Source organism: Solanum stenotomum, chromosome 10 (genome assembly GCF_019186545.1).
Source record: "Solanum stenotomum isolate F172 chromosome 10, ASM1918654v1, whole genome shotgun sequence".
Taxonomy (NCBI): domain Eukaryota; kingdom Viridiplantae; phylum Streptophyta; class Magnoliopsida; order Solanales; family Solanaceae; genus Solanum; species Solanum stenotomum.
In genome coordinates, this window is record NC_064291.1 from 53006193 (window position 1) to 53016642 (window position 10450).

The window sequence follows — 10450 nt, forward strand, 5'->3', positions numbered from 1 at the left end:
AGTCCGGGAAGAGAGCAGAGGCAGTGGAAGCCAAAGATAGAGAACTAAAGAAAATCATAACATGGTCGGAGAATTTCCTGTACATATAATGACGAGAAAAAATCAGCTTAATAGCGTATATTAAACAGTATAGGACCAAAGAAGTGACAGAAACTCTCATGGTTTTCGGATGAGTTGAAAAAGGATCAGTCTTGTTATAGCCTTGATATTTTAGCTGTAGAAAATTGAGTAGAATAGTGAAGAAGAATCCAAAATCTGTGAGGGAACAAGTTGTGGTGCTCTGTTCCTGGTACCTATAGAAAATGTAGGATTGTGTAGCCATGAAAGTGGAATATGCTAGGAACAAAAATAGGCCAATTCTTGAATTATTAGCCATTTGAAAAATTGAAGTTGAGAGACAATGCAAGAGAGTATTAATGTGTGTGTATATAGAGATGAAGAAGATAGAATTAGCAGTTGATTTAATGTGTATATATAGAAAAAAAGCGCCTTGTCTAAATTGAGTGTCAATATTTTTATTCGAAAACATTTTCTTTCGTACCAACTACCAAACTCATCCTAAATGTCACATGTTATATTGGAAAAGAGTGGAAAGGGTAAATTAGGCTATTTTAAGGGTCAGAAGGTTCAAAAAGAATAAACAAAACATTATTCCCTAACATATTGATGCACTCTCTTTTTTCAACATTCAAAGACGTCACGGCCACATCCACATCCAATTTCAACGAAATTTCATCTACTAGTAGATATCAAATATGAAACTTTAAAAGTTTGATACTATAATTAAATTTCGATTCGGTAATTACATAGGGAAGAAAAAATATTTTGATTATCCAATATTTTACATGTTAGCTTTTATAAGCATCATATATAGATGTTAGATCTCCACTCTCAAGTTCGACATTATGAATTCGCGGTATGAGTCAATCAAGACACGCATGATGTAGTTGTTAGGGAGCGCTTTATCCCCTAATGTAGAACTTTCTGGCACGTTAGGCTTCAATATGGGCACCGAACACCGGGTGGCTCCACTCTCAAGCCCGAACATTATTATTGAAAGCCTTAACTCTGAATGGGTCCTATTCAATGCGAATCTAAATTAGTCTGACTCTAATACATTTACTAGTCATAAGTGGAAACAAAAATAAAAGGCTTACTGCTGCTATTAATATAGTACTTTTGAAAGGGACTTGATCCTCCTCCTTTTTTAATTCTCTTTTTTTTTTCAAAGATTTGATGAGAGGATATATATATATATTAAAGGTTAAAAGGATCATTAAGTTCAGTTTGTACAGCAAATGCTGTCAACTAATATACATAATCACAAAGCTTGAGCTTTTTTATTATTATTTTTATTTTGGATGTGGATAGAGAGAGAGAACAGAAATTGGGAAGAAAAGATTCTGTTTATAAAATTAAATAAAGAAAGTTGTACCATTGCAAATGTTGAATTTCTTGGTTGTGCAAGTTTCTCAATTTGTAGTTAATTTCTCTAATTTATTCCATATCACTTAGCCCAAAAGTTGCCATCTTTTAATTTGTGATTCCATGTCAATATGATATTGAACCTTTTCTTCTTGTGTTTTTTTTAATAATTATTTCTCCAAACATGTTACTGTTATTGGTAAAATATTTTTTCATGACTGAACACAAATTTTTACCCATATGTTTCAATTTGTTTGTCCTATTTTTCTATTTAATCCGTTTTAAAAGAAGGAATCTCTTAAAGAATGTCTATTTCCATTTTTAACAACTTTTTAGTTGCAACTTTTCAATTGTCATGTTTAAAACTATAAAATTAAAGGACATTTTGGTATATTTGACGTATGTTTAGTATGAGATTACAAGATTTAAAAATCTTCTTTACTTTTTTTTAAATTGTGTGCCAAGTCAAAAAGCAGATAAATAAATTAAAACAAGGGAGTAAAACTTCTAAGATTTACTTCCAATTTTGGTTTGTCTGTTGCATGAGGGATTTAACTTGAAGCACTAACATCTTAATTGATCTTTGCACTAATATTATATTCATACTGTAGCAGGCTATTTACTTTTAACAGTTTAACTCTCCATGTTACCACATTAGACTTTTTATAAAGGGCTACATGTTGTTGTCATTCACTAATACAACATATCCAGTGAAATTCCACAAAGTGGGGTGTGGGGAGAGTAGAGTAAACGGAGGCCTTACCACTACCTCGTAGAGGTAGTGAGGCTGTTTCCGAAATATCCTTGGATCAAGTGCATCAAATCCACCTTAAAGAAAAGAAAAAACAATGAAAATCGCATAACAATTAGTACAAAAGCAGAGCAGAACCTATTAGAAAGAAAAATTATACATCACATTGCATAGTAGTTAAACTCTTTATATGCCTCGCAATAACGATATTCAGAAGGTTTTGTTCTCAATGGGCAAATCTTTCACATAAAATGTTACAAATATTGCAGAACATTGACTTGTGTTCTCTTCTATAGCAATGTGGCCACATTTTGGGGATCGTTCAATAAAAAGGGTTTCAATCGAGGGTCTGTTAGTTGGGGAAGACCAGCTCTTGCTCCCAATGCCCTACACCCGATAGCTGCCTGCAATGAACCCACAATGCACAAGTTAGCTTCTTTTACATTTACAATTTACATAAGACACAAAGCTAAAGTCTACCAACCACTTGAGAAGCAAATGACAACATTCTTTCTGGTGGCATATTGGCACAGAGAGCTGCAGATTGCAAGTGGGAAATCCATGAGAAATGAAATATAACAAACCCTTATCAAGCATGAAGGGAACAATGACATTAGATTTAAACTTGCATGGATATAGACACACGTAGAGGGAAAAGGGTGATGCAGGAATATAACACATTTAAAGGAAGAACATTAGGAATAAAGACTGCAGAGTATAATTTTGCTTACCATACAGAACTGCTCCAATAAATGCATCACCTGCACCAATAAATGCAATTTTGCAATATCCTAAAAGAAGACATGTACTTTAGTTTATTCAGCTTCATAAGAAGTGCCAGGGAGAAAAAAAATTCATAAGCAACATTTTGCATTTTCGATACTTATATGAAACATTTTGCATTTTCGATACTTATATGAAACATACAGGTAATAAAAGAACTAAATCAGTTAACCATCAAACAGGAAGAACAATGTATGGTATAGAAAGACAAAAATGAATTGTGTGCACGGATTTCTATTAGTTCATGAGCACTGTGGCCATGCTTCGGTCTGTCTATTGAATCATAAATCTTCTAATTGGTGAATTACCGAAGATATGGATGTTGCACTGGTTGCGTCAGTACCAATACTCTGCTTCATTTTCTGGAACAACTCATCGACATCAATTTCTTCAGATTGGAGATCCTCTGAAAATCAACCCAATAGCGAAAAGTAAATACATACACCTCTTGTTCATCTTTCAAAACAATTTGTTTGCCTACAAGCAGACACTTAACATACATCAGAAGAACCATGTGTTTATTTGTGGATAAATCGGGTGGGTTAAATGGGTTATGGGTAGGTTTTGAAATTTGGGTTAAAAAATTGGTCAATTCGGATTGTGGGGTAGGATTGCGCCACGTGTACATAATAAGTGATCTGTTAGTGGGAGGGGTAAATGTGTACTGATTATTGGACGGCAAGGGCTTTGATGAACGAAAAGTATGACGAAGATATTGACATACCATTTTAGGAATAATTTTTCTATTTGTGTACCAAATATAACATAAATAAAAATTTTGTTTTAAGTCTTGCGGCGATAAGTAAGAAAATATTTCCTAAGAAGATATGTATATATCTAACACAAAACGAGAAAAAATTGAAAGTGAAGGGTTAGGTGGATTGGGGTAGAATTATTATTTAAAATAAAATAATATCTAACTTATGATTTGAGGAGNATAGAATGGGGTAAGAAAAATATTTTAAAAAATATATTATTTTTTAGGATAATAATTCTTTAATCCTTAATTTTAACTTATACTAATAATTTATTTAATTTTTGCCAAAGTGGAATGTTTTGTCCATATGGAGTGTGATGTGACAATTTTTTTAAATAAAAGAGAGAGTGTAGTACACACCATGAAGAAAGTGTAATAATATAGAGGGATGTATTTCTAAAACTCACAAGTGATAGTTTAGTTATGAAACTCATAAGTAGTTTAAGTATGAAACTAAAAAAAAAATGGACAGTTTAGATATGTTTTTGACATTAATCTCTTAAACAAATATTGAGTATTTATAATAATTGATTGTGAACTCTACTATTAATATTACTATTTCAAATTGAAAAATTATTATAAATTTTAGAAAGTTGAAATCCAAATTCATCTGAAACTCCAAATTTCAAATTTATGTCAAGAATAAGTTGATAAAATCTTGGATATTATACTTACCTTAATTCAAACTTTGACTAAATTTCCAAAGATATTGTATGTGTACTAGAACTCCTTCCATCCCAAATAAGTGTTACTTTAGCAGAAAAAAAGTGTGTTCCAAAATAAATCTCATCTGGGAATTTAAGACACAAATTTATATTTTCTTTGGTTCTTGTTAAGTGAATTATTTGGGAGGGTACGATCTCTTAAGAAAAATATTTTAGCACATAATAAAATGTTATTCTTAATGAATATAAAATAATTAAGAATTTTATTAAATGAAGAATAAATAATAACAAATATTAATAATTAACTTAAAATAAATTAAAAATAATATTTAATAAATGTTCAATTTTTATGAGAACGTATATATTTATTATATTACCCTTATTTAGAAGGGAGAGTTGTGAAGGAGGAACATGGCTGCAAAAGTTGTACCGTTGGCTGTAAAAGTTGTACCGTGCAATTCCAACAAGTAGACAAATAAGGGCATTTTTGTAATTTCAAGGCATAAATTGGTACTTCTTTCATAAGCCACGTGTTATTGCTTAGTGCAGCTTTTTTCCAATAGTTAACTGATCATTCCAACTTTCTCCATTTCATTCTAGGTTATTTTTTGTGAAGCTCTTGAAATTGTAGAGAAAATACTATCAAACGTTCTTAATTTCTTTGGTTTTTTCTTTATTTTGTCTATTTATTTACAGGAAATTAATAAATTTTGCGCTTTGCCATTGTTGAAATTTTCCAACACGCAAATACAGTTCAGGTAACAATCTATTTTCCAAGTTCAAATTTGAGTCGTATCATGTATGCGTGATTATTGCTCTGTTTCAGCTTCTCCTTGGGTTGTATCATGCATGTTTGATTGTGTGTTGTATTTTCTGCTTTCTCTTTCTTCCCTTCATTGTGATAGGATTGCGATAGACTCTTGATTTTCTTCTTATTTTGAATATTTTGGTCCATAAAGATTTATAATTTTCTGAATCGAATGAATTTTATTAGAAGCTCACAAATTTGACAAATTTACTCCTATGTCTTGGTCCAAAAATGGATACTTGAAGTTCATGAAATTGGTATCTACTTATGTGAATGTTTATGATAAACATGAATAACGAAATTGGTTATCTCGATTCTCTGCTCCAATGAAATGTGATATACATTAATAACAAAATTGGTTATCTCAATTCTCGCTTTGGTGATTCACATATGTGCGCTACGAACACCACTTGGTTAGTTGGTTTAATCGTCGTAGAAATATTTTTCTTTTTGGGGTTTTAACTATAACTTCGAGAAGCATATTAAAGGAGCTTTAGCAGTTCCCATGGAGAAGACAGTGAAATTTCAAAACTTAGTGACCTGTTCTATTCTGTAAAGGTCTACCTGAAGGTAAATGTTTCTTACTTCTTAGTATTAAACTGAGTTGTATTTGTCGTTCTAGATCATTAGGCTTTCTGAACTTTCGTGTTACTATTGAGAAATGATATATTGTTTTATCAAGAATAGGTTGTTGTTGATTATTATATATATATAATCTTATGTAAAAATATACGGTAAAAGATGAAGAAAACGAAGAATAAAAAGTTCTAGGTGATGAGAAACATGTCATTAGAAGTAAAGTACAAGAAATTAAATGCACTATCTATATCTATCACATTGATCTAGAAGGACAAACAACATCTTCTGCCTATGATGAACTACTTTCTACATCTCAAAAGCATTCAATTATAATCTTCTTTGATTGTTTGTAGATACAAATGCAGATGACAATTCAACTAGCTTTTTATTAGTTTCACCACTTTCCTCTCTCCAATTTGGAAGATGGATAGTGTGAGATCTCAACCATCTTGTAGCAGGTGAATCAAAGCCATTAATTAATATGCTTTGACATAGGTATTGCATTGAATTGTTGTTATAATTAAATAACCCCCACAACAGTAGCCAATTATTTATGCATCTTGCTCCCTGACCTGCTTAAGTTTTTTTTTCCTTTATGTCGTCTCATTTGCAGTACATGGACAACAAGAATTATTGGCAGATTTTGAAATTTGCATTGATTACTTTGCATAATTTTTCAGCTAATTTCAATAACACCTAAACTAAGAATTAATTAATAACATGATTTTCTATATGTGCTTGAGCGAGTTTATAGAGAAAATGTAATTGTTGTGAATTAATTTTTTTTTGCTGAAAATTGTACTATCTACTTTTAGGGAATAATGATACCACCAGTTGACTTATATACGTGGCTAAATTATTTTTCTAGCTTTTCATCCATTTTGATAAAAGTTTGTCATTTTTTTATATGGTACTTGCAGAAATCGAGCCATTCAAATATGAGTTTTTGTGAATTGTTCTGTATGACCTAAACTTCAACATTTAAAATCTTAGCTTTTGGTTTGATGTGTAGGAGCTGGGGCCAAATTTTAAGGATTGTGGATACTTTTCTGAGGTAAACAATATTGAAATCTAACTTAAACTGACATGTACAAGTATAGCCTCTACAATCTACATATAATGTTCTCTTTTAGTTTCATGTTGTCTCGATTCTTTGTGGTTCATCCAAGATCTTTATTTGCGTGCATAGTACTTGTACAGAAAGTTGTAGTCAAATTTTTAAAGTTGTAATTTGTGTTCGTTCACTGGTTCACATGTGATGATGCTGATTTAATCCTTCTAATGATACAAACATATTTCATGAAATTTCACATGGGGTCTGAAGAGTATGGTGTGTATATGCAGCCTTACTCCCTCACTTATGAAGGTATAGATGATATACTTGACTGAGACAGAGGAGAGTGGAACTTCATGTGTAAGGGTGAAATATGGAGATCTACGAAGGAACGCCAAAAGCGAAGGCAGCTCTCTCGTCCCTACCGACGCTGAGGTGCGAAAGCACGGGGAGCGAGCAGAGTTTGTAGTCCATGCCGTGTTCTTATTACATTTTTACTATTGAGACATTATAAAATTCTTGAGTAATGCTACCTACGAGCTTACTTTTTCACAAAGGTTGCAGAATGACAAATATCACATTCGTTTGGGGGTCCAGTAACATCTAAATTGTGTGAGTCAAATTATTTGTGATGATTCTATATTGCAGATGTGTTCAACACCATTTGAATGAACATATGCATTATCTTGGATCTTATTGGTCTTGTAAACGCCCTCAGACAATGGTTTGAGGAAAGGTTCAGTTCGTATAACACTTGCCTTAGGTTGCATGTCACAGAGAAAGAAGTTCAAGAGGCTTTCATTTACATGCCTTTGAGATTTCAAATGAAGGATGATTTAAAATGGATCAAAACAAAGTTGGAATAACTTTGGAAGGTGTATAATGTAGTTTTCATACTGCCAATTTCGTATAATTATATTTGAAGTACTGTAAATTCCATTTGCAATGTATTTTTCCATCATGGAGAAGAAAGACCGATTAACAATGCTTAACAATTGCAACACATGTTGCTACTAGAATCGTTTGGCATAAAATTAAAATTATATTATCTTAAATTTGTTGATTGACTAAAAGGTAATTATAACATATCTAATTTTCACAGGGATAGATGTTCTAATTACAACTGTGTATTACTATGTCGTGACAGAATGTTTAGTGTGAACATCTTACGTATGATTGTTATATTTGTCCACGTTGGTAACCTTTGGGCCAAAAGTTGTTGTAACCTGGGATAAGACATGTAGGTGTAACATCACTATCTTGTCCATGTAGTTAACATGGAGTTTTTTTTAATATTATTTTTCATTCTTCCGGTTTCCACGTTGAAGTCGATTAAATTCAGATTCATATCAGAAAGTTTCATATTAGGACTAAATCGCTCCCTAAAAAAGATGACTTTGTATTCAAAAAGATTCAAACTCAAAATCTCTAACTAAGAGTAAAGAAATACTTGTCACTTCACAATAACTCTCATTAGTTGGGTTATAAGTTGTAGTTAAGCAAATAAATTTGGTCCCTNTGACTAGTAATACATAATACATTCTACTCTTCCCTCTTGCCGCAATTCATGTGGCTGTTTCAATTTTGGGTATAGAATATTCAAAGTTCTTAAAATAAATCTTATATCTTTATAAACTATGTAAAAATATTATAAATTATAATGATTAATAATTTAAATAATTTAACAATATAAAAATTATAATTAAAAATAAATTTATTTTAATTTTATCATATAATATATAATTTAACTTTCAAAAGCATGGAGAATCTAATACAACTTGTTAAAAGAACTTTAGAGGAAACTATATGGAAGTGGAGTAACTATAAATGCCCGCATTTCTTGACTGTTTTGGCAACTTTTTTTTTATTTTTTTAAATATCATTTAATATTGAAGTTTCATTAATTTGGTTTATACTGCCTAAAGTTTTATTTGGGAAGGGAGAATTTTTTCATATTCAAAGTTTAAATTTAAATATTTATTTTCTTAAATTTTATATTAAATTAAAAAAAGTTAAATAAATTAAAACAATAAATATTTCTGACTAAAGTCCGACCACACAATTAAGAGTTTTAAGTTGTGTAGATTATTATTTATCAAATTAAATCACTTGTAAAACAAATATACATAAATATTTGTGATTAACACTGTATTACTCCCTCCGTGTCATTTTATAAAATTTATGCATAAGTTATCATATTTTGCCTATTATATCCTTAATAGTATAGTTAATTAATCTTGTCATTTATTAATAGAGTTGACTTAAGAAAACATTAAATAAGGGTAGAAGGGTAAGGTTACATCATTTCTTAATGCAAGCAAAATGGTGACATATAAAATGAGATGGAGGGAGTAATAATCTTACATACAAATAACATAAAAACTTATTTTTCAAAGAAAAAAACAAAAGAATGATAATTACACAGGTTGAACTATCTTACATATTATTTATTAAAAAAAGGGAAATTTCACAAATATCCATTATAATAAACTTAATTATGCTTCATAATTATAATTTGCATATTTACCGACGGTAGCTATAGTTTAAGTTGTTTGTATAATTTGCGGGTACGTTTGTAATAATTGAGTTATTTTTATATAAACTTGAAATAATGAATTTATACAAATATGAACATCTACTTTAAACACTTATACAAATTATATTATGCAAAATCATACCAGACAAATATTGATACATATTATATTATACAAATTCTAAATTATACAAAAATGTGGGCATACAAACTTGAAATCCCAACCCACGTAATTATCATTAAATGTTGATCGTGAGTGATAATAACTAATATTATTGTCACACCCCAAATCTGGATGTGATGGCACATGACTATTTCCCACCGGACACGTCAGCCTAACCCAACCACAACGATAGAGAAGTAGAAATACGAGAATAAAAGATAATAAATAAGCGGAAGACTTTAATTAAGACTCAACACTACCCAGAATTTGGTAGTCACATGTACAAACCTCTAAATACAGAATTCGAATAAAAATATACAAGTCTCAGAGTATAGTTCTCAAATAGAAAAAAACTGAAAGTAAAGATAACTCAAGGGCACGACTGGAATGAACCGCTACCTCTCGAGTATGTCCCGAAGCTCAATCTGCTAAAGAAAATACTAAGCCGAATCTGAGAGAGCTGTCAACATACACAATTCTGTAGAAGCAAGGGTGGGCACCGAAAACCACAGGTACTCGCAAGTAACTCTAAACTAAGCAAAACTAGCAACTACAAACAACTCATTTCAATCCCAACCGAACCACCGAAACTTCAATCTAGCAACAAACCAACCAACCTATACTAAACAGATCATATTCAACAGCCAGAACCAACAATATATCCTCATTAACCTCAGATCAACAAATAAGAGCAAGTAGATCAAATTCCACATAAGAAGGGTAAACCGATACAATCCACACATCACAGACAAAGATAAGGTAAATGTGATGCAAAATGCAATAATTATGTCATGTAGTCGTGATGCATGTCTGTCTTACGATACACATCTGTTGACGTAATCAGTCCGCGCTGAATACTCAAATCAGAACCCATGGGGGCCACACATGGACCATGTATCACCGCCGGAACCAGATCCCATCGGCATCCAAAT

The 10450-nt window shown here is 31.3% G+C and overlaps 1 protein-coding gene and 1 long non-coding RNA gene across 2 annotated transcripts in view; both read right to left on the reverse strand.

The window, feature by feature from the left end:
• LOC125843168 (uncharacterized) overlaps positions 1–10450 on the reverse strand; it is a 109814-nt gene that overhangs the window by 94853 nt on the left and 4511 nt on the right. The window contains exon 2 of the mRNA XM_049522388.1: positions 3268–3363. Coding sequence (XP_049378345.1) covers positions 3268–3363 — 96 coding nt within the window. The remainder of the gene's footprint in view (positions 1–3267; positions 3364–10450) is intronic.
• Positions 2458–2945, reverse strand: LOC125841524 (uncharacterized). Its single transcript, XR_007443817.1, has 3 exons — positions 2908–2945; positions 2661–2713; positions 2458–2580 (listed from the first exon to the last, which is right to left on the reverse strand). It is a non-coding gene; the product is annotated as an uncharacterized LOC125841524 (long non-coding RNA).